This window comes from Hakea prostrata, chromosome 4, assembly GCF_041222555.1.
Source record: "Hakea prostrata isolate BN-2017 chromosome 4, UWA_Hpros_2, whole genome shotgun sequence".
NCBI lineage: Eukaryota > Viridiplantae > Streptophyta > Magnoliopsida > Proteales > Proteaceae > Hakea > Hakea prostrata.
The window spans coordinates 47,761,203-47,785,992 of NC_142603.1; the positions used below are offsets into that span (position 1 = coordinate 47,761,203).

The 24,790-nt window shown below is 37.9% G+C and overlaps 2 protein-coding genes across 2 annotated transcripts; both read right to left on the reverse strand.

The window, feature by feature from the left end:
• Positions 1–487: 487 nt before the first annotated feature.
• On the reverse strand, positions 488–4,821 carry LOC149019222 (disease resistance protein Roq1-like). The gene is made up of 5 exons (XM_089151002.1): positions 4,206–4,821; positions 2,880–4,017; positions 2,496–2,795; positions 1,581–2,387; positions 488–1,466 (listed from the first exon to the last, which is right to left on the reverse strand). The coding sequence occupies exons 1-5, from the start codon at positions 4,643–4,645 to the stop codon at positions 867–869; spliced, it is 3,285 nt and encodes a 1,094-aa protein (XP_089007128.1). The 5' UTR covers positions 4,646–4,821; the 3' UTR covers positions 488–866.
• Positions 4,822–8,665: 3,844 nt separating this feature from the next.
• LOC149019223 (disease resistance protein RUN1-like) lies at positions 8,666–12,516 on the reverse strand. The gene is made up of 5 exons (XM_089154071.1): positions 12,056–12,516; positions 10,737–11,868; positions 10,286–10,645; positions 9,366–10,169; positions 8,666–9,247 (listed from the first exon to the last, which is right to left on the reverse strand). The coding sequence occupies exons 1-5, from the start codon at positions 12,514–12,516 to the stop codon at positions 8,666–8,668; spliced, it is 3,339 nt and encodes a 1,112-aa protein (XP_089010197.1).
• Positions 12,517–24,790: the final 12,274 nt, after the last annotated feature.

The window sequence follows — 24,790 nt, forward strand, 5'->3', positions numbered from 1 at the left end:
CCAAAGGGGGAAGAAAATTAAGGTGATACCAATTTCGGTGACAAGACAACACCATGGAGCCTAGTCTGACCACAACACTTGGACGCTTAGGGGACGCCTTGACAACTATGACTTCATGCTCTCTCTAGTAATACATGTCCATAGAGCACATCGCTAGGAGACTCATAGTAGACTTGGAGGAGGCTTAGAAAATGAAGCCAGCTCTTATTTAAGTAGCTGTTGATGCTCTTCAAACCTATGTAGCACCAAGCGTGTAATATCAGCTTTCAACACAAAAATGTAGAGCTTAAGAGCAAAATAGAGTATGCATTATCTAGTTTCTAGGATGGTAAAGAAATGAAGATTTTCTTGTGATTTAGTTGAACTTGTTGGCTGATATACTTCACTTTTGAGAATAGAGAGTATAGTTCTACTGTTGAATCTCGGCAAGAATCCATACGGAAACTATATCAGAGTGGTAACATGATAGCATTTGTCCCTGTAAACATTTACTGATGTGAACTGTAAAGCAATTTATTTCTGTATTAAACTTCAGGTTCATGGGACTAAGAGGTGCTAAATAAATAAATAAATAAATCCTTGTTTTTCTTTTCTTTCAAACACACTAATGCCACCATAAATAAGTTTTTCAACAAACGAACAAAAGGTTCCACATGTTTGGTAACCCCTCATTATTTCCTACAAAATATGAAATTCTTCACCCCACAGCCACATTTATTCATTTCATCTTCATCATTGTACTCGATTACTCTGTGTTCTGCTTCATTTGGACCCATTTCATAAGTCATTCCCTCTTCTTCCTTCAAAGTAGACTTCAATCTTGATTCATTGTCAGTAACTCTGTTTTGCATTCCATCCGTCATCTTCTACTCTTCTTCCTTCAAACTAGGTTCTGATATATCTTCATCCTCTGTCGTTCTCAGACATCTTACAATCTCAAGAAATTCGCCATCACCATAATACTGTAACTGATCACCAAACATCGACTGCCTCTCCTTCATCAGGAACAAGTTCATTGTTCTCACATTATATCCCATTTTATTCCTTCCACAGTATGAATGACCACCCATTGACGCAGGATCTAAATCTAGACCTGCTATCTGAATAGCGTTTCCGCCTTCCAACTGAACCCCGAACCAATCAAACCCTTGGAATTCATGAATGAATTCTATGTGACCGCCTGATTGTTCAGATATGATGGTGCCTTCAATTACCAATCTAATACTGCATTTAATTTTTACATCTTTCCTATGGATCCAAGATTCAACATAGACAGAGATATGCTGCAGTGCCGCAGGGTAAACGTCCATAGAAAGGTGCATAACTAACCTGCCATTGCTGCCTACCTCACCATCGTCGTCATCAGGGATCAAGAAACATGGAAAATCATTTTCATCTCTCTTTTGCTGCACTGGTATCCAGATCTGTGTGCTGCAAATAGGGATGTTGTCATTGAGAATTGGTTCCTGTAATTAAGAGGAAAAGAAAGGATCTACGCGTCAATCAATCATAAATTTGAAACTAATGAGTACCATATAAAGTTAAGCTTCCAAAAAAACGGAAACAAAAGTTGGTCTTACCGTCAGCCCCGACTGATCTGTTACTGTTACCACACAACAGCTTGTACCCAATTTTCTTATCAGTTTATTGTACTCACTGCCAATTCTACTTGTCTTTGCAAAGCCTCTAAATATCTCTACTTTTACCCGACAATGCTTTACCATAATGAGTTCCAGATTTTTCGTATTTTGCATGACTGGAAGGTTTTCAATATAGGTGTCCTCAACGCGAAATTCAACTAAACTAGGTGGCATCTTTGGTATCTGTAGAAGCTTGTGACATCCACCTAGCTTCAAGGAACGCAAAGAAGTCATGTTTACCATTGATCTAGGAAGATGCATTAATTTAGGTTTGTCAGAAAGATTCAAGATCTCCAACTTATTTAGCAGTCCAACACCATCAGGAAGTGCTTCAATTTTCATAGACATTCCCTCCAAAGAAAGCTCAGTCAAAGATTCTTTTAGATCACCGATGCAACTAGGCAACTCTTTGAGTGAGTTGCAATAAAAAAGATCAAGTCTTTGGAGAGAACTCAATCTGCCAATATTGTTTGGGAGTTCCTCAAGTGACCTGCAATTACGAAGAATAAACTTCTTGAGAGACTTCAACCTAGAAATACTGTTTGGGAGTATCTTGAGACGACCGCAACTACTCAAGTTCAAGTAAACAAGTTTTTGTAGCTCCCCAATGGATTCATGCAAATCAACCAATTCTCCGCAAGACCCAAGATCCAACTCCTCTAAGTGAGGAAATCCTGAAAAGTCAGGAGTCTCAAACAATCTATAATTACCATAGAGTTGAAGGACTTTCAAGTGTCGGAACTGCTGCTAAACAAAGAGAAGAACATAGAATTTTGTTAATTAGTAATGTCAAATAAAGTCGCATGTTGAAGCAAAATTAGCTGAGATAAGAAAAACAAAAATAGCATCCCTCACCCTTTTCTTAGGCCACTTATTGAAAACTTGCGTACATTTTCCAAAACTTAAGTCGAGTACAACTAGCTCTTCATGACAGTAATCAGCATCTAATTTTTCCAAAGGACAAAAGTGCCATCTGAGCCATCTTAACTGAGAAGGCAAATGGTCAAAGCTCCCCTTAAAGGTTGCTCCATCAACTTGTAGTAATCTTAGTTCACGCATCTTTTCAAGATCTTTCGTACGTATGCATCTTTCACCACTGGAGAAACTTCTCCATTGATCATCTTTAAGGCTGATACCCTCAACAATTTCGTTCCCCTACATGAACAAAAAAGAAATCCAAATGAAAATTGAAAGAAAAATATAAAGAGGGTGGGAGCATATCATGTAAGTATCCTTTACCTTATATCCCTCGAAGAAATTTTTATAAGTCCATAGTCGAGTATGGAAATCAGGTTTCTCAGGCCTGTGATTGTAGGCAATTCTTTGTCCCATATCTCTTAGTTGATCGTGTATCCACAAAACTTCTTTTTCACAATCTTCAAAAGAATCATTCACCTTTTTGAACTTGAAGAGGGATTTTCTCTTGAGAACTTCCATACGGTATGCAGGCTCGAAGCCACAAGCTTCCCAGATTGAAAGTATGGTTTCGACCTCCCATCCTATAAAGAAACATGCAGCATCAAGAAACATAGATTTCTCAATAGGACCCAAATCCTCGAGGGTTGTCTTTAATCTTTCGTAGACACTATTAGCAGGAAGTTGTTTTAATATTCTAAGCTTGGATTTCCATACTTCTTTATCTTCTATCATAGTTAAATCACAACCCAAAACCTCTAGAGTTAAGGGCAACCCTGCTGCAGTATTTACTATACAAATTGAAACATCTTTATACTCTTTAGGAGGTTCGTTCGTGGAAAACGCATTCAAACTAAAGAGTCGAAGACTCTCTTCTGCATTCAATTCATCAGGTTCAAATATGCTTCTAATGTTTTTAGGAACTCCATTAAGAACACTTTGATCTCTAGATGTTACAATTATCCTGCTTTCAGAACCAAACCAACTTTGATCACCAGCCAATGCAGATAATTCGGTACGATTACCCACATCATCAAGAATGAGAAGGGTTTTCATATGTTGAAGCCTTTCTTTTATCAGTCTTGATCCTTCTTGAGAACTACATAACTTTTTTTCCTCATGAAACATACCGTAAATAAGTTGTTCTTGCAAACAAACTATACCATTGGATTGTGAGGCTTTCTCTTTAACATCTCCAATAAAACAACTCTTGCTAAAATTTTTAGAGATGCAATTGTATACAGCTGTAGCAATGGTTGTCTTTCCAATGCCACCTTGACCACATATTCCTACAAATTGAATATCCTTAGAGTTGGTGGTTGACGTCTTTGATATAAGACGTAGTACAGATGCCACGCGAGATTCTAGTCCAACAGGATGTTTAACATCAATCATAGGAATTATACTCAATCGAAACCAAGCTTCTTGAGTAACATCTGCAACTAACTTTGATTGATCATCCCTACAATTAGTAGAAAAGAAAATGAAGCATCACCACACAATGGAAATGAACTCAAATCTAAAAATAACATCTGAACATGATAAACCTCAAAGTACGATTAAGTTTGAGAATGATTAAACTTTCAATCACTTTAAAGTATGAGAGGAAGCATATATGCTTCTTTAATTTGAGGGACTAAAAAGACATACCCGTTGTTGACAACCCATCCGCTCATATTTCCTATTGCTCGTAAAGTATCTTTCCATTTTTCTAGAGTTTCTGATTTCTCATTTCCATGTTTGTCAGATGAAATCTCAAAAGATCCAGTTTGATTCTTAACATTGGATGGGCTAACCTGGTAGAAAATTGGAAAAATGATTTGACCGGCGGTTCGGTGACATTCCAGGATCTGAGTGAGCTCGTTGAGGCACCAAGTGCTTTCTACATATCTTTTACTCAAGACAACAATGGAGAGCTTGGAGCATTTTATTTCTCTGAAAAGTGTTGACCCAATATCTTCTCCTTTCCACAGATCTTTGCTGTCTAAGAAAACATGAATTCCACGATGATGTAAAGCCTCGTGAAGGGGAACAACAAAGGTATTACGGGTGTCTTCACCTCTGAAATTGATAAACACGTGAAACCCCATATAGTTTGCAAGGCAGATCGATAGAATTCAAGAGCTCTATCTGTGTGAGACAAGGCAAGAGGGCGATTAATGAAAAAAAAGTGCAAACTCTTAGATCTCTGTAAATGATGTAAGAAGTGATCACCAGAAGAAGACAAAAAAACGAAGTCAGAACGAAAGAGAAGTGCTTGGTATAAACAGCCAAGCTTGACCAACTCAGCATGGAATGGTTCACTGCGTTTTACTTCTTGTCGATTGCATTATTGTAATCTGATGGATGAAAATCCATATCATCTGTCGACAAGATCTCGGCCTCTGGTTTTAGGTTTCCTAAGCATCTCTTGGGTCTCCCATGTGCGGTTTGATATCATATCACATTCGGTAATGACCGTTCAAGCACAAAGTTCCAGACTCAAACATGGAGTGCTTTGAAGCACTTGTATGCCTCTACCCAACGACTTCTAAAATAAATAATTAAGTACACCATCGCCAGCACAGACGCATGTGAAATCTACGAGGGAGTCAAATTTGGTTCTGGTAAGTCTTGCAGTCTACTTTATAGAATGAACCCACTTGAGAAAAAAAGACAAAATATCACTCCACATCCGTCGTTTGTTTGGAAAAGTGGGGAGAAATAAAACAATTCCAAATAAAATAAAATACGTAGGATTCATATGCATTCAATCAGGAATGAGAAATGAAAAGGATGGATTTTATGAAAAAGAGGTTTTAAAGATGAATCTCGCTTTGCTTATTCCTTTCATTTTTTTAAAGTACAATTAAATATGTGGGGTCTTTTAAAATGAATTAAATAGAAAAGAAAAAAAAAAAAAAAAAAAAAAGTCTCATTACCTTATGCATCAACTTTTTCATTCCATTAAATCAAACAAGTCATATTTGAGATTTTGTGAAACAATTGACTTTTTCCATTTATTTTTTCCCATTCCACTTAATTCAGTAAATAAACAATGTCTTCTAGTGATTGGAACGAGAATTGCTCCTGAAATCCATCATTTCAAGGAGGAGCTCTTCCACTTGGGACTGTCCACAGTCCCCAGAGATGGCGTGCCAACGCCAATAGAGGGGATTGGAATGAGAATTGCTCTTGGAACAATTTTGATAAAGTATTTTGAAAAGCTAGTGTTAATATAGAATTGATTCCATACTAAAGATAGTGCTTAATCCTCTGATGAATGAAGTAAACTCACTCACGTCTGAACTCATGCGAATAGAAAGAAAACAAGACAAATCCTTACTTCTTTAAACTGTCAATGTGAAAACATAATTATTTTTTAAGCAGGTACTTCTGTTGTTGATTTAAGAAATATCATCACATCAATTTCATTCTGATGATGTTGGAGTAAACTTGAGTGAGATACTGTTTAACACAATGATGTTAGTCCGTCGGAGTACGAAAATCCTCACCTTTAAATACATGACCAAGGTGCCCACTACATGTTGCACAAGTAATTTCAACTCTCATCCCATCAGGTCAGGCTGAAAACAAGTATATGCCTAAGTTACAGAAAAGCAGCAGATGGAAAAGGAGGAGGGAGCCAGAATTAAATTTTGTAGTGGATTTATAAAGGGGTGTCCCAAAACCTGCACAGTTATAGATCCCCTCATCAAAAAACTTGTCATATTGCCTAGTGCCTGGGTACTTGCATATCATGACATTATTAGTATACTTGCAAGCACGATACCACACTAAAGCCATGATGAATCTGTCAACATGCTGCAAAATGAGCTGCATTTTCTGAGAATCTTATTGGATATGCAGATTGTGAGATCAACTGAATTGGTTGCCTTTTCAGCGTTGGTTTCCTATGGAAACTTCAATTGTGGAGCTTGTTTTGCTACTTTTATTTTGTGTTTTTGTTGTTATTAATTAGGTTGGACTAGGTATCTAGAACTCCAGACCCTATTCAACTTTTTCATTTGTTTATTTTGTTCCTCTTAGACACTTCAATTCATACATAGTTGTCACAATGTCTAGGAGACAAGGCATCCAATGGGGGAAGGAAATTAAGGCAATACCAATTATGGTGACAAGATGACACCGGGGTGCCTAGTGTGACCACAGCACCTAGATGTCTAGGTGACGTCTTGACAACTATTAGTTCATGCTCTCTCCAGTAACACATATCCATATAGCACATTGCAAGGAGACTCATGAAAGACTTAGAAGAGGCTTAGAAAATGAAGCCAGATCTTATTTAAGTAGTTGTCAATGCTCTCCAAACCTATGCGGCACCAAGTGTGTAATATCAGGCTTCAACATAAAAATGTAGAGCTTAATAGCAACATAGAGTATGCATTATCTAGTTTCCAGGATGGTAGAGAAGTGAAAATTTTCTTGTGATTTGTCTGGAACTTTCAGATTCACTTGAATTTGAAATGCAGAACCTGAAGATGAGATAGTGGTTGCAGAATTGGCCCATGCCAACTACTGGATTCCCATGATGCTTATACAAGCAACATAAGTTTTAGAACTTATTAGTGTTCTAAAGCATGGACTTAGTTGAACCTGTTGGCTGATATACTTCAATTTTTTAAGAATAGGGAGAATACTTCTACCATTGAATCTCAGCAAGCATCCATGCTGCAAACTATCTCAGAGAGGTAACATGGCTTTTGTTCCCGTAAACATGATAGTGATGTGAACTGTAAAGCAACTTCTTTCTGTATTTAGCTTCAGGTTCATGGGACTGAGAAGTGCTCTTTTGACAATGAAGTTAAGAGTTTTTAGCGACTGGACACATGGACGGACAATTTGCCCAGACACACAGGATCGGGGCTCCACTTTGCAATAAAAAACACTTCACCAAAAAAAGAAAAATAAAAGATAAAAAAAGAGAGATTAATTCACTTTCTTTTTTGTGCTACTTGGGCTAGTTAAACGGGATAATCTCTAGTGCTCTTTTTGGTATCAATTATCATTCTCAATTATGAGAAATTTTTATTATTTTAAATTGTTTGGCATCTATTATTAGTGTTATTTTTATTTAAAATAATTTAGTGTTTAACCACATTGTATGGAATTTGTTTGAGTTTAAATAAATGTGTTTAGCTTAAGCCATTATTTTTCTTACACGATCATTGGATTTTCTTTTATACACGTGGGAAAAATCACGATGGCTCTTTACAAGCTGCAGCCCTTACAACGATTAAAAATCTAGTGAACAACGGTTGTCTATCACTGGCATCTATTGTTCGCATTGCAGCGTAAATGGCATCGATTCCTATTCAAACGAGAATGTCGAGAAAATCTACAATTCGAGTTTGTGAATTTCCAATTTTTACTTGAATATGATCTTCTAGATGGATTAAAGGCAACTCCAGCTGTAACGCCTTTTATTTGATGCATTTTCCTTACAATTAATTAATTGTTAGTATTTTGATTAAAGGGCTTTTTTTTAACAATTTCCATTTTGACAAACCAAACTTATTTTCCATTTCATAATTTATTCTCAACAAAAGTTATCAAATAATTTTTCATTCTTGACCAATAATAAATTCTTCTATTTATTTCTTTTAAATATGCATAATAGAAAATCAGAATTGATACAAAAAAGAGCCTAAGTCTTCTTTTTCTCCCAAAAATATCTTTATTTTTCTTTTCTTTTCTTTCATACACAATTATGCCACCGTAGCAATCCAATGAAGAAGTTTAAAAAACATTTCAAACATGTAAATGAAATCATCAAAAAATTGTTAATTTTTTTTTTTAGCACAGAAACATAAAAAAAAAATAGAATTATACCTCCATAACAATCCAAAAAAGATGTTTATCACCAAACGAAACAAAAGGTTCCCCATGTTTGCTGATTCCCCACCCTTGTTTAGTTTCCCACAAAAAATGAAAATTTTCACCCCGGAGGCTGCAACCACCTTTATTCCTATCATCTTCATCATTGTACTCGATGACTTTGTGTTGATTAATTCTGACCCATTTTATGAGTCATTCCCTTCTTCCTTTAAAGTAGACTTCAATCTTGATTCATCCTCAGTAACTCTGATTTGCATTCCATGGGTCATCTTCTACTCTTCTTCCTCATCCAAACTAGGTTCTAATATATCTTCATCCTCTGTCGTTCTCGGATATCTTACAATCTCAAGAAATTCATCATCACCACAATACTGGAACTGCCTTTCCTTTATCAGGAACAAGTTCATTGCTCTCAGATTATATCTCATTTTATTCTTTCTATAGGGTTGGTATCTAACCACCCACTCAGGATCTGAATATTGACCTATTATCTGAATAATGTCTCCCCCAGCCAACTGAACCCCAAACCAATCAAACCCTTGGAATTCATGAATGAATTCTATGTGACCACATTTGATGGTGCCCACAATTACCAGGATAATGCTGCATCTAGTTTTTACATCTTTCTTATGGATACAAACATCGACATAGATTTCATGTGGCTCATACGATGTAATCCCTTCAGCATCGAAAACGCCTATAGGAAGGTGCATAACTAACCTGCCATTGCTACCTACCTCGCCATCATTATCAGGGATCAAGAAACATGGAAAACCATTTTCATCTCTCTTTTGCTTCACAGGTATCCAAATCTGTGTGCTGCAACTATTCATGTTATCATAGAGAATTGGTTCCTGTAATTAAGAGGAAACAAAAAGATATCCGGTCAATCAATCACAAATTTTGAAACTAATTAATGAGCACCATATAAAATTCAGCTTCCAAAAAGAATGGTACAGAAGTTAGTCTTACCGTTAACCTTGACTGATCCATTATTGTCACCACACAACAGCTTGTACTCAGTTTTCTCATCAGTTCATTGTACTCGCCACCAATTTTTCTTGTCTTTCCGAAGCCTCTAAATTTCTCTACTTCTATGCAACAATGTTGTACCCAAACGAGTTCCAGATTTTTCATATTTTGCATGACTGGAAGGTTTTCAATATAAGCGTTCTCAATGCAAAATTCAACTAAACTAGATGGCAGCTTTGGTATCTGTAGAAGCTTGTGACATCCACCTAGCTTCAAGGAACGCAAAGATGTCATGTTTATCATTGAGCTGGGAAAATGCATTAATGCATGGTTGAGAAAAAGATTCAAGATCTCCAACTTATTTAATAGTCCAACACCATCAGGAAGTGCTTCAATTTTCATACACGGTCCCGCTAAAGAAAGCTCAGTCAAAGATTCTTTTAGATCACCAATGGAACTAGGCAACTCTTTGAGTGAGATGCAATTAGAAATATCAAGCTTTTGGAGAGAACTCAATTTGCAAATACTGTTTGGGAGTTCCTCAAGTGATCTGCAATTACGAAGAATAAACTTCTTGAGAGACCTCAACCTAGAAATACCATTTGGGAGTATCTTGAGACGACTGCAAATACTCAAGTCCAAGTAAACAAGTTTTTGTAGCTCCCCAATGGATTCATGCAAATCAACCAAATTTCCACATAACCTAAGATCCAATTCCTCTAAGTGAGGAAATCCCGAAAAGTCAGGAGACTCAGACAATCTAGAATTAGCAGAGAGTCGAAGGACTTTCAAGCGTTGGAAGTGCTGCAAATAAATAAAGAGAAGAACGTAGAATGTTGTTAATTAGTAATGTCAAATAAAACTCGCATGTTGAAGCAAAATTAGCTGAGATAGAAAAAACAGAACTAGTGTTCCCTCACCCTTCTCTTAGGCCACTTATTGAAAGCCTGGGTAAAATATCCATGACTTAAGTCAAGTACAACTAGCTCTTCATGATAGTAATCAGCATCTAATTTTTTCAAAGGACAATAGCGCCATCTGAGCCATCTTAACTGAGAAGGGAGATAATCAAAGCTCCCCTCCAAGGTTGCTCCATCAACTTGTAGTAATCTAAGTTCATGCATTTTTTCAAAAATTTTCGTACGTATGCACATTTCACCACTACTATCCAAGCTATGAGAGGATGTACGGCGGCGTCTTGTATGGAGGAGGTAATTGAATTTTTCACGTTCATTACAAATTCTGAAGCTAAGGATGATACCCTCAACAAATGCATTCCCCTACATGAAACAAAAAGTAGTCCAAGTGAAAATTGAAACAAAAAATATAAAGGGGGGGGGGGGGGAGCATAATCATATAAGTATCTCTTACCTTATATCCCATCATGAAATTTTCAGGAGACCATAATCGACTATGGTAATTAGGATTCTCAGGCCTTTGATTGTACGCAATTCTCCGTCCCATATCTCTAAGTTGATCATGTATCCACAAAACTTCTCTTTCATGATTTCCATAGCAATTCTCCTTTCTAACCTTCAAGAGGGATTTTCCCTTGAGAACTTCCAAACGGTATTTAGGCTCAAAGCTACAAGCTTCCCATATTGAAATTATGGTTTTGACCTTCCATCCTATAAAGAAACATGCAGCATCAAGAAACATAGATTTCTCAATAGGATGCAAATCCTCAAAGGTTGTCTTTAATCTTTCGTACACACTATCATCAGGAAGTTGTTTTAATCTAAACTTGGATTTCCATACTTCTTTATCTTCTATCATGGTTAAATCACAACCCAAAACCTCCAAAGCTAATGGCAACCTCTGCTGCGTGTTTACCATATCAATTGAAAGATCTTTATATTCTTTAGGAGGTTTGTCCATGGAAAACACATTCAAACTAAAGAGTCGAAGACTCTCTTCTGCATTCAATTCAACAGGTTCAAATACACTTCTATTGTTTTTAGGTACTCCACTAAGAACACTTTGATCTCTAGTTGTTACAATTATTCTGCTTCCAGAACCAAACCAACTGAGATCACGAGCCAATGCATATAATTCGGTACGATTACCCACATCATCAAGAATGAGAAGGGTTTTCATATTTTGAAGCCTTTCTTTTATCAATCTTGATCCTTCTTGAGAACTGCATAACTTTTTTTTCTCCTGAAAGATACCGTAAATAAGTTCCTGTTGCAAACAAACTATACCATTGGATTGTGAGGCTTTCTCTCTAACATCTCCAATAAAACAACTTTTGCTAAAAATCTTAGAGATGCAATTGTATACAACTGTTGCAATGGTTGTCTTTCCAATGCCACCTTGACCACATATTCCTATAAATTGAATATCCTTAGAGTTGGTGGTTGGCGTATTTGATAAAAGAGATAATACAGATGCTACACGTGATTCTAGTCCAACAGGATGTTTAACATCAATTAAGGGAACTATATTCAATCGAATCCAAGTTTTTGTAGTAACATCTGCAACTAACTCTGATTCATCATCCCTACAATTAGTTGAAAAGAAAATGATGCATCATCAAACAATGGAAATGAACTCAAATCTAAAAATAATATCTAGACAAGATAAACATCAAAGTATGATTAAATTTGAGAATGATTAAACTTTCAATAACTTTAAAGTATGAGAGGAAACATACATGTTCTTTAATTTGAGGGACTAATAAGACATACCCGTTGTTGACAACCCATCCACTTATATCTCCTACTGCTCGTAGAGTATCTTTCCATTTTTTCAAAGTTTCTGACGCCTCCTTTCCATGTCTGTTAGGTGAAATCTCAAAAGATCCAGTTTGATTCTTAACATTGGATGTGTTAACTTGGAAGAAAATTGGAAAAATGATTTGACGATCGGTTCGATGACATTCCAGGATTTGAGTGAGCTCCTTGAGGCACCAAGTGCTTTCTGCATATCTTTCACTCAAGACAACAATGGAGAGCTTGGAGCATTTTATTGCTTTGAGAAGTGCTGGCCCAATATCTTCTCCTTTCCACAGATCTTCATTGTCTATGAAAGCATGAATTCCACGATGGTGTAAAGCCTTGTGAAGGTGACCAACAAAGGTTTTACGAGTATCTTCACCTCTGAAATTGATAAACACATCATAATTTGAAGATCCAATCTGAGACTCCATATAGTTTGCAAGGCAGATTGGTAGGATCTGAATAGTTAAAGAAGGATGAAGCTCTATGTGTGTGTGAAGAAGGAAGACGATTAATAAGAAAAAAGTGCCACTCCTAAATCTCTGATCAACAAAAAACGAAGTGCGGAAGGTGCTTGGTATGTCACTAGCATATTATAACATATAAATTGTTTATTTGTTTTTTTTTTCTATTTTTCAGAAATAATATAACATATACGCAAGTTGGTAATAAACAAGTGTTCTCTTTAGCGTGGCTGTGTGGACTTTTTGTTATGCGTGGGTCTCCCCTATGCCAAAATTTATTTTTATCTATTACATTTAAAATCTAAGGACCATCCAAGCCCAGAGTTCCAGACTCAGAGGTGGATTGCTTCGAACCATCTTGGAAATATTATAATAAAGATGCCGTCTGCCTATTGTCCAGTGTAGAGTCCACCCAAGGACTTCTAAAATGAAAAGTTTTAAAAATATATAAAAGTTTACCATCGCCAGCACAGACACAAGTGAAATCCACGAGGGAGTCGAATTGGTTCTGATTCATGCACTCCACTTTGTAGAATGAACCCCATTTGAGAAGGAATAAGAAATCAATCTGGCACCGTTTGTTTTGCATAAGTGGGATGAGATAAAACAACTGAAAAAGATAAAGCGTGAACAACTCATATGTAATGGGCGAGAAATAAGAAATGAAAGGACAAATTTTTATAAAAAAGAGTTTTTTACATAAGCCCTCTCCATTTTCATTGAAAACAAATCGCACCTCCTCTAAAATCAAAACCTTGCAAATACCCTCTCCACTGTTAACCCCGTTATTTAAGACTGTTAAATAAATTTAATATGACCATATATATTACCCTCAAATATGGTAACGTTTGAACTTCATTTTCAAGAGCTTTTTACATGAGCCCCCTCCATTTTCATGGGAAACAAGACGCACCCCCTCTAAAATAAAAAAAACCTTGCAAATACCCTCTCTACCGTTAACCCCGTTACTTAAGACTGTTAAATAATTTTAATATGATCATATTACCCTCAAATATAGTAACATTTAAACTTCTTATTTTCAAAGCCACACCACCTCACTCCTCACAGTTACTCATGATGCCTTGTAATCTGTCATCACCACTGCCAATCAACGCCTAAGATTATCACCGGAGCAACATTTGAGAAGCAGTGCATACCTCATCTTGAGGAGAAGAAAAAAAAATGCAAGTGAGGTACACATTGCTTCTCCTCAAATGTCCCTCCGATGGTAATTGTGGGCGTTGATTGGTAGTGGTGATGACAGATTACGAGGAATCGTGAGTAATTGTGAGGAGTGAGGTGGTATGGCTTTGAAAATAAGAAGTTCAAACATTACCATATTTGAGGGTAATATGGTCATATTAAAATTAGTTTACAGTCCTAAGTAACGGGGTTAACGGTGGAGGGGGCATTTGCAAGGTTTTGATTTTAGAGGGAGTGCGGTTTATTTTCCATGAAAATGAAGGGGGCTCATGTAAAAAACTCTATAAAAAAATTTCAAATATGAATCACATTTTGGTTATTTCTCGCACTTTTTCAGAAGTGCCACTAAAAATGTGGATATTTTTGAAAGAAATTAGATGGAAAAAGTAGCATGTCACACACTTTTGTCAACTTTTTCACTTTATTAAACTAAATAAGTCATATTTTGAGATTTTATAAAAAGATTGATTTTTTCTATTCATTTTTTTCCACTTCACTTCAGATTTAGCAAATAAACAATGCCTTTCAGTGATTGGAATTAGAATTACTTGTGAAATCTATCATCTTGGGACTGTCCCCAGTTTTCAGAGATGGCGTGCCAACACCAATAGAGGGAATTTAAATGAGAATTAATTGCTCCAGCAATCTAGAGAGCTTCTTTCATCATCTACCTTCTTTAATTTGATTCCTTTTCCAAGTCTGATGACAACAAGATAAACAAAGTTCATCTATTGCCTAAGGGCCTGTTTGGTTACATGAATCTAGAGATTTCAAATCTCTGGATTCATGAAGACTAAAAGTTAGGTATCATCCCGTTTGGTTGTAAAAATCTCTAGATTCATGAAATCTACAGATTCACGTTTTTAGTGTAAAAAGGTGAATCTGTAGATTTATGGGTAAGGGGTGAAATCCAGAGATTTCAAAAAAGCTATACAATTGTACATTCACAAAAATCATGTCGATCAAATAAATTTTTAGGATGAATTCACAGATTTCATTCCACAACCAAACACTTAATTTTTTAAATTATAACTCCATAGATTTGAAGTCTATAGATTTGAAATCTCTAGATATTTGAAATCTCCAGACTCATGTAACCAAACACGCCCTAAAGACATAACGACCCTGCCTAGGTCTAATTATTTCATAATTTTCCCTTGAATATGAAAATGATTCCTGATTACACATTTTACACTTAGATCTAATTGATGGATTATTAATTCGAAAATAAAATAATGCATTTTGATATTCATTTCTCTACCATTTCAACCCTTTGGTATTAGTCGCTAATTTTGTAGAATATTAATGAATTTTTGAAACCTACCGTGCCCCAATTCTAATTTCTAGAATAGCTATTTGATTCCATTCTGACTCTAATAGGATTTGAAAATCAAAATTGAGGCAGGCAGCTCGTCTGTCGCTGAACCATGGAAACGTCACATTTGCATCCTTCAAACAGATATTAGTTTCTTGTTAAAGCTCCAGTAGTGCAACAAAAACAAAAAGCCATACAAACCCAGCTGCGTCCGTTGGAGCAGAAGAAGGGACACAGGTCAAGTGGAGTGTACATGGAGATGAGAATCGATTGCAATTTCAAAGGGGGCAAAGGGAACAGTTTTGATAACATATTACTGTAGAATTCATTCCATGCATAGTGCTTAATCCTCATGAATGAAGTAAACTCACTCATGTTTAACCTCATGGGAATAGAAAGAAAACAAGGCAAATCCTTATTTCTTTAAACTGTCAATGTGAAAACATAACTATTTTTAAGGTACTTTCGTTCATGATTTAAGAAAAACCATCACATTAGTTTCATTCTGATGATGCTGGAGTAAACTTGGGAAATTGCTTGGGTGCTGCGCAATTAATGTGCAACACCTGCAGCAAACGGGACCGAGATTTCGATTTCGACCGTCCATTTTCGAAAAGTGTGTTTTCACACTTTTGTGAAACGGACGATCGAGATCTAAGTCTTGATCTTGATCGTTCATAGCACTGAAGTCAAACTCGTAAACTTGAGTGAGATACTGTTAATACAATGACGTTCATCTGTCGGTGTAAGGAAACCCTCACCTTTAAATACATGACCAAGATGCCCACCACATGCTGCACAAGTGATTTTGACCCTTATCCCATCAGGATCAAGTTGGAAACAAGTAGCCAAATACCATATTATATGTCAAGTTATAGTCTTTTAAGGAGTTTTCTCTGCATGACTGGAAAAGATTCTGGGACTAGAACACATTCAAAACCTGACTCTTACCTATTTTACCAAGCTAGAATGCATTCTAAACCCAAAGTCTATTCACATAATGCATACCATAAATGCCTAAGTTACTGAAAAGGAGCAAAGGGAAAAGAGGGGGGGGGGGGGGGGGGGAATTAAATTTTGTAGTGGATTTATAGAGGGTGTCCCACAACCTGTACAGTTATAAATCCCCTCACTAGAAAACTTGTAGTATTGCCAAGTGTCTGGGTACCTACATATTAACACACTATTAGTATACTTGCAAGCACAATACCACACTAAAGCCATAATGAATCGGTGAACATGCTGCAAAATAAGCTATAATTTCTGAGAATCTTATTGGATATGCAGAGTGTAAGATCAATTGACTTGGTTGATCAATTAACCAAAGGTAACTTGGCTTGAGCTAACCATAAGTGTACGAACTTGTGCCTCAATTTGTACAACTGCTTGGGACATACTGTAAAAGCTCCCGTATTTCTAACCCGGGATCTGTATTGCAGGTCCGAGTACTGGAAGGTCCAATTGGAATAAGTTGTGGGCAGTCCTGATTGAAGTCCATGATTTATACCCTGAGTCCATGGATCTGGATTCTGTTGATGAAGAATCTGCCATTTTGGGAACTCGAAGGAGATCTATTGGAAACCCTGATGCCTGATGGACAGGGAAAGTGGATCACTAGTCGGAGTCAAGTTGAGATTGATTCGAGATCAATGTAAGGACAATTCCATATGTTGATTAAGGTTAGGTTTGTGTTGGGGATCAACCGGTTGAGCAAAGCACCTAAGTACTGAAAAGTACTAGGGGCGATTGCTTAAGGCAGTTGATTGATCAACCAACCACCCCAAGTGATTGGTCATGTTTGCTTACGGGAATTAAACTCTATTTTTTTTTTCTAGTCCACTATAAATAAGCAACCTCGACTTATTCTCTTATTATTATATTCGAGATTGCTGCTGTGGACGGTTAGGAGGTAGAGAGCATGTGTTGGAAGGTGAAGAACTAGTGATTTGAAGAGAAGCTTTGATCCGTGATCCTTTTAGTGAGTCAATTGGAGGTAAGATGATCTAACATCCTCTTTATCTACTTTCTTCTCTTAAAGTAGTGTGGATTCATTCCCCATAATTGTGTGGATGGTTAATTGTGATGGTTATGGTCATTCCATCAATGATCTTGATTGGATCATATCTGAAAACGGATCCTTGCATCCTAATAAAGGATTGATTTAATTAATGGAGATGATGTGACTACTAAACCATTATTTGTTGTGGGTTCTAGATTGTATCTAGGTTGTTAACTTAGTAAGGTCGAGATTTGGATTTAGATCATCCCAACATCGGATTAAATTTGGGAGATTGAAAGTCGGAATTTCGAACTTGAATTTCTGCCTGAATCAAGGGCGGTCGCTAAGGGCGGTTGATTAGCTCAACCAACCACCATAAGCGACCGGCTGGGTCACAATAACCCAGTCAGGTTGGTTGTTGCTCTGTTTGACTTCTGTTCTTAATATGACTTTGTAACCCTATGTTAGGTGATTTTTTATGCTCTCTAGAATTGTTGAGGGTGAGGTCTAATTGCACTTTAATAATATTCTACACTTCTATAGGTAAGGGATACATTCTTACATATATATATATATATATATATATATATATATATATATATATATATATATATATATATATATATATATATATATATATATACTGACTTGAACTATGATGATTTACTACAACTTTGAATGCATTTGTAATCTTGTAACTTGCTGTAACAATATGTTTATATGAGTTATGATTAGACGTATTCCAATTGCGATGAAATGTTGAATGCTTAATTACATGATGATGGTGGATGATGTGATGTAATTATGGTTGATGGCATCCATATTGGGTATCCATTGCTTGGGATATTAGGGGCTATGGTATGGGACACTGCTTACTGATGTCCCCAACACTATCATGATTGTTGGATGACATACTTAGGAGGTCTAGATTGCATGGTTACGTACCCATACATGCTACTACCATTTTGGTAGGGGTATTGAAAACGAGTGACCCGTGATGACGGTAATGTGATTTTGTCTCATCCTATAGCGGTACCCAGTCCTTGCAGAGATTCAGTGGCCCACTGCTGATCATGCATCGGTAGGGTTGCATATGTTAGGGTTTGGCTCATGGGCTTCCAAGGAGTGGCCGAGAGTCATGAGGGGACATGAGAGCATCCGCCCCAATAATATGTGAATGGCTATAGGGTTAGAGAATGGAATCCAACAGAGGTAGTCAGTCCGTGAGGATTCTCATTCCTAGTTAGGAAAGGATATTAAACCCAGTTGGTTAGTGCCATATGGGAAATATCTAGACTATATAGATGTAGTATGTTATTGTATGACCTTTGATTGAATTAGAAACCTCGGCATGCCCCAATACTCATGCCAATGATCATGATGAGAGAGTGTAGACCTAAATCCCAGCCAAGGTTGATTGACAATGACTGAACCCCTTGCCCAAGATCTCAACAGAGGTAATTAGTCTGTGAGGGATTAGATGACTAGACCTAGCTAGAGGAAGGCTGGTGTTATATCTTAAAGCATGTCTACCATACTAGAGACTTGTATAGTTAGATTCTAGCTGCATCCATACGTTACATGCCATACTTTACATATGTTGCCTATCATGATATTGTGTTGACTTGTATGTGAGATGTGTTTCCTTACTACATTCATCAAAATTCATTTCTTTTGTGCATTAATGTGTTATATTATACAGATGCGTGTATTGGATCATGAGAACTTTCGCAATACTGGAATGACTCCTGTGAAGAAGCTTTGGAGGCGCCAGTGGGAGATAGCATTGCACAACACGAGGCCACTTGCAGGTGTCTGGAGTGTACTTACTGCTCCTATTGACGACAGGAGAATTTAAGCGACGCGTCATTTTGATAAGATAATGAAGAAAGGTTGGATGACTCCTTTAATTGAGAAATTTGAAGAGAAACATATCATTTATGAAAGAGAACAAAAGAAAACTTTTGAAACTTTAATTATTCCTTTTGCTTCTACTTAGATTCCTTTTGGACATGATTATTATATTCTTTTCCATTAATTCCTTCTTTTGAGTATTGGACTCATGTAATCCTTAATTTAATTATTTGGATTATTCTTACTCTTGATTATTACTTCGAATATTTATTATCATTGATGGGTAAACCTGGATCTTGTGACTGTGGATAGTACCCACGGATTGTCGGGCGGGACTGATACTGGCGGTTGAAGTGTGACACATACAACTGAATGGCCTAAGCCAAGTCACAAACTATCGGATGACAATGACAAATACATAAGGATCCTAAAACAACATTGTGATGGCTGATAAATTAGGTCAACCAAGAGAGGTGCAAAGCCTTGTGAAGATGACCAACAAAGGTATTACGGGTGTCTGCACCTTTGAAATTGATAAACACAAAAAAAAAAAAAAAAAAAAAAAAAACAATCTAATCTAACACAAAACACCACAACACCCTTCAACCAAAAAAAAAAAAAATTTTAAAAATTTTTTAATTAAAAAAAAAAAAAAAAAAAAAAAAAACAAAACAAAAAAAAAAAAAAATTTAAAAAAAAAAAAAAAAAATTTATTTTTTTTTTTTTTTTTTTTCTTTTTTTTTTTTTTTTTTTTTTTATAATATAAAAAAAAAAAAAAAACATTAATTATTTATTAATAAAATAACGGCCCCCCCCCCCCCCCCCCCGGGGGGGGCCCCCCCCCCCCCAATACCCCCCCCCCGGGGCCCCGCCCGGAGGTTCATGGTAGGACCGACCACACTAAAAAGCCCATCTTTATAGCAATATGAGATGGCCTGGTATAGGTAGACTCCTATCACCAAACAACTGGAAAAGAGAGTTAGTTAGGTAAAAGGACTCTTCTAAAAGAGTTACTCTCCTACAACAACTCATAGCAGGTTATTTCGAATATAACTCTATCACCATACACTATATAAGGACCTCTGGTAAACACTAGAGGGCAGGTATTCATACTTCTTGTGATCAATTACTTGAATTCTCTATTGAGTAGTTGAGATCAGATTATTGGTACTGACTTGTTCGTCGGAGACGTACCTCGACCCCCCAAGGTCGAGCTCGTATCTTGCAGGTTCGTGACAGGGAAGGACGAGCGAGATTCCGTATCAACAATTGGCGCCGTCGTGGGGAACTGCATCAAAAAGTCATGGTGCGATCGAAAGTGAAGGTTGTAAATCGAAAGGAGGTGGAGGATGATGCTTGAAGGGAATTCCTCAACCTGAAAGATCGGTAATTCCCGACCAGGTGGAAATTAATTCCGGCCAGGTGGAGATAAATACCGATCAAGGGAAGAAAAACCCCGAGCACCCGAATCATGGAGCATTAGCAAATCAAGTTGAGACACTCCAGAAGGAACAAATAAAGCTTCGGGAGGAATTATCCTCCATGAATGAACTACTCAGGATGGCCGTGGGTCATATAATTGCCCCTAATGCAGATCCTAAAAATACTCAAAAAATATTGGAGGGAAGCAAGAATAACCACTCGGTCCTTCCTGATCGAACGCCTCGACCATCTCTAGAAGACGGACAGAAGTCGAAAGAGAAGGTAGGCGAAAAATCCCGGGCATCTGAGAAAGAAATTCCAAATAAAGATCCTCTGATCAATGAAGATCATGATCGTGGAAGTAGCAACGATCCTCTCAAAGAACCAAAAAACAAGAGGGTTGAGTCCGTACCGAACAAGCGGGAAGATCGTTTGAGCAAACAAATCAAAGAGTTAGACGAGAAGGTAAACAAGTTAAACGATCCAAAGAAAGAAGAGCTATATGCTTTTCTAAAAGAGGATCCTTTCATCCAAGCTATCTCTGAGGCGGAAATACCAAAGAGTTTCAAGTGCCCAACTTTCATATTGTTCGATGGATCGCAATGTCCAAAACATCACATCACTCGCTACAGATCGACCATGTCAATTTATAAGCATAATGAGGCAGCCATGTGCCAAAGTTTTGCAGCCTCTTTAACTGGTTCCGCATTGGGCTGGTTCCTGGCATTGCCAAGCGGTTCGATTATGAGTTTCGATCAAATGGGACGAGTGTTTGTGCAGCGTTTCCAAGGAGGAGTCGGATTGAAGAAAAGAGAAGATACTTTGTTTTCTATAAAACAAGGTAGAGCGGAATCTATACGAAGTTTTCTTCAGAGATTCAATAATCTTACCATGCAAATTGAAAGCATGGACGAGAAAATTGCCTTTCATGCGTTATACCAAGGAATTACTCATGAAGGATTGCTGGAGCGGCTGCTCCAAGATATGCCAAAAACATATGCGGAACTAAGTGAAAGATGTCACAAACAAGCAGAGATTTCGGAAACCATAGAATCTCGAAAAAGAGAACCAAGGGTCGAAAGAAGAAGCAGTCGAGAAAGGGTTCAACCGACCAGGATGTTAGGGATAAGCTCGACCAAGAAAGGACGAGCAGAATCTCCAAAAAAGCAGGAGATTAGTAATCTTCCACCACTGAATACAAGAATATCCGAAATCTTGATGCAAATCAAAAATCAAGGACATATGAAGTGGCCGGATAAAATCCGAGCACCGCCAGGAAAGCGTGATAAACGAAAGTATTGTGACTATCACAAAGATCACGGCCATTGGACGGACGATTGCAAAAATCTAAAGACGGAGATAGAAAACTTAATCTCCCGAGGACACTTAAAGAAATATATCCAATCTAAAGAAGATGGCCGACCACATGACAACCCTATCCCGAAGAGAGAAAGGTCGAGCCACAGAGAAGAAAGAAGAAGTCCGGCCAAACGCCGACCTGAGGCGGATGAAAAGCAAAGAAAAAGATCTCCAGTCTATACTGTATTTGGTGGTCCGACAGAAGAATCAAATCGACAAGCAAAAAGAAAAGTACGATATATTGGGAATACTGAAACCCATAAAAATATATCTACTGAGCCAATAATTTTCTCATCCGAGGATCTAAGGGATATCACAATCCCTCATGATGATGCCTTGGTAATCAAAATTCTCCTGGAGGGAACTGAAATTCATAGAGTACTGGTAGACACTGGATCGTCAGCAGACATATTATCTTTAGATGCGTTCAAAAAAATGAAGCTAAATGAAAACATGCTCGTCCCATGCGAAACCCAGCTTTATGGTTTCACGGGATCATCAACCCGAGCAGAAGGAACGATCCGATTAGAGCTACGGATTGGAGAGCACCCGCGGGATAGAATCATACAGACTAATTTTATGGTCGTACGAGATTTATCAGCATACAATGCAATCATAGGACGACCAACCCTCTGTGCACTTCAAGCAGTGGTCTCCTCGCTACACATGAAGATGAAATTCCCGACCACAAAGGGAATTGGAGAATGTTTAGCCGACCAGAAAAGTAGCCGGCAAAGTTACAATGACTACATGCGGAAAAAGAAAAGAACGAAGTCGACCATGACCATTGAAGTTAGAGACGACCGCGATGAAGAAACCTTGCAAAGAGCTGAACCGGTGGAAAAACTAGAAAAAATCCACTTCAATCCCGGCCAGAATGAGCAAGGCACCATGATCGGTTCCGAGCAAGAAGCAGAATTCAAATCAGAACTCACTGAGTTTCTAAAAAAGAATTCTGATGTTTTCGCTTGGTCGGTTGAAGACATGCCAGGGATCGACAGGGGAAGTGGTGCGAGCATAAACTCTGTATTGATCCACAGGCAATTCCGGTTGTTCAGAAAAGAAGAAACTTCGCCATTGAAAAGCATGAAGCCATTCGAACTGAAGTGCAAAAGCTAAAACAATCTGGCTTTATAAAACGCACGGACCACCCGCAATGGCTAGCTAATGTGGTAATGGTCAAAAAAGCAAACGGGAAATGGCGGATGTGTACTGATTACACAGATCTCAACAAAGCCTGCCCAAAGGACCACTATCCACTACCAAGAATCGACCTTCTTATAGATGCAACAGCAGGACACGAAATGCTCAGTTTCATGGATGCATATTCAGGATACAATCGGATCCTTATGCATCCCGATGACGAAAAAGCATACGGCATTCATGACTGATAGGGACAGCTATTACTATAAAGTAATGCCTTTCGGTCTAAAAAATGCGGGAGCAACATACCAAAGAGCGGTGAATAAAATTTTCAAACATCAAATTGGGCGGAATATGGAAGTGTATGTGGACGACATGCTGGTGAAAAGCATCTCAAAAGAAAATCATCTGAATGACCTGGCAGAAGTATTTAAAGTACTCCGGAAATACAAGATGAAGCTCAATCCTGAAAAGTGCGCTTTTGGGGTATCTTCGGGCAAATTCCTCGGGTTCATGGTATCCCAAAGAGGAATCGAAGCCAATCTCGAGAAAATCGGGGCAATTTTGGATATGAAAGCACCCAAAACCATCGAGAGAAGTCCAATGCCTAACCGGTCGGGTGGCAAGACCTGAATAGATTTATTTCTAGATCGGGGGAGAAATGCCCGCCATTTTTCAAAATTTTAAAACAAGTAGCAGGTCAGAAAGGAAACATCTGGAATGATGAATGCCAGGGAGCATTTGAGCATCTAAAAGACAAACTATCCAGACCACCCTTACTTGTTATGCCGACCAAAAAGAAGGAGCTACAGCTATATTTAGCCGCTTCGTCGGTAGCGGTTAGTGCAGTTCTCGTGCAAGAAGAGGGTAACATACAACAGCCTGTCTACTATGTTAGTCATGTCCTGAATGATGCCGAGACTCGCTACCCAGAAGTGGACAAACAAGCCCTAGCACTGGTTATAGCGGCCAGAAAACTCCGTCCTTATTTCCAATCTCATCCCATTACAGTGATGACGAATTTACCACTCAAAAAATTCTTCACCGACCGGACTTGGCCGGAAGGATGGTGACATGGGCCGTGGAATTGAGCGAACATCAAATAGAATTCAAACCCCGACCAAGTATCAAGGCTCAATCCCCGCAGACTTCATTGTTGAAAAACAAGAAACAAGTCAAGAGGAGGACGAGCAAGGGGGTAGAATCAATCAAAAGATGGACTCGTTCGTGGACGGGTCAAGCAACTCGCAAGGAAGTGGAGCAGGTCTATTAATGAAGAGTCCTGGGGGATTTGAAATAAAATATGCCCTTCGTTTCAAGTTCAAAGCATCCAACAATGAGGCTGAATACGAAGCTATGTTAGCAGGACTCAGGATGGCCAAAGCTTTAAGCATTCAACATCCGGAGATCAAAAGTGATTCACAACTGATTGTAAATCGGTGAAGGGAGTTTATGGAGCTAAAGAAAGGAGAATGGAGAAATATCTGAACTTGGTCAACAACTACAAACAAGACTTTTTAAAGAGCTAGAAATAACTCAAGTACCAAGGGTTGAAAACGACCAGTGCTGATTCATTATCTCGCTTGGCTACGGACGGAATGAATGTCCAAGCACCAAGTGATCTACCTTGAAGAACCGAATAGCCCTAGCATAAATAAGGTCGACCACATGCAAATTACAACCGACCGGGGTTGGATGGAGCCGATCATACATTATCTTGACAACGACCAACTCCCGGTAGAGACCAAAAAGCTGCTCGGGCAATAAGACAGAGAGCAGCCGGAGTTCACGATCGGGACGGACTATTATACAAAAGATCCTTCACCCGACCACTTCTAAGATGTTTGGGACCAGTAGAAGCTACAAATGTGTTAAGAGAAGTTCATGAAGGAACATGCGGATCACACGTAGGATCCCGAACACTCTCTAATACAATAATACGCCAA

Excerpts from the sequence above, each read along its gene's own strand:
- LOC149019222 (XM_089151002.1), bottom strand. The coding sequence starts at position 4,645 with ATGGGGTTTCACGTGTTTATCAATTTCAGAGGTGAAGACACCCGTAAT. Across the intron at positions 2,388-2,495 it reads ATAAGTGGCCTAAGAAAAGG|CAGCAGTTCCGACACTTGAA; the intron begins GTGAGGGATGCT and ends CTCTTTGTTTAG. Across the intron at positions 1,467-1,580 it reads CAGATCAGTCGGGGCTGACG|GAACCAATTCTCAATGACAA; the intron begins GTAAGACCAACT and ends TCTTAATTACAG.
- LOC149019223 (XM_089154071.1), bottom strand. The coding sequence starts at position 12,516 with ATGGAGTCTCAGATTGGATCTTCAAATTATGATGTGTTTATCAATTTC. Across the intron at positions 11,869-12,055 it reads GGATGGGTTGTCAACAACGG|GGATGATGAATCAGAGTTAG; the intron begins GTATGTCTTATT and ends AACTAATTGTAG. Across the intron at positions 10,170-10,285 it reads ATAAGTGGCCTAAGAGAAGG|CACTTCCAACGCTTGAAAGT; the intron begins GTGAGGGAACAC and ends ATTTATTTGCAG.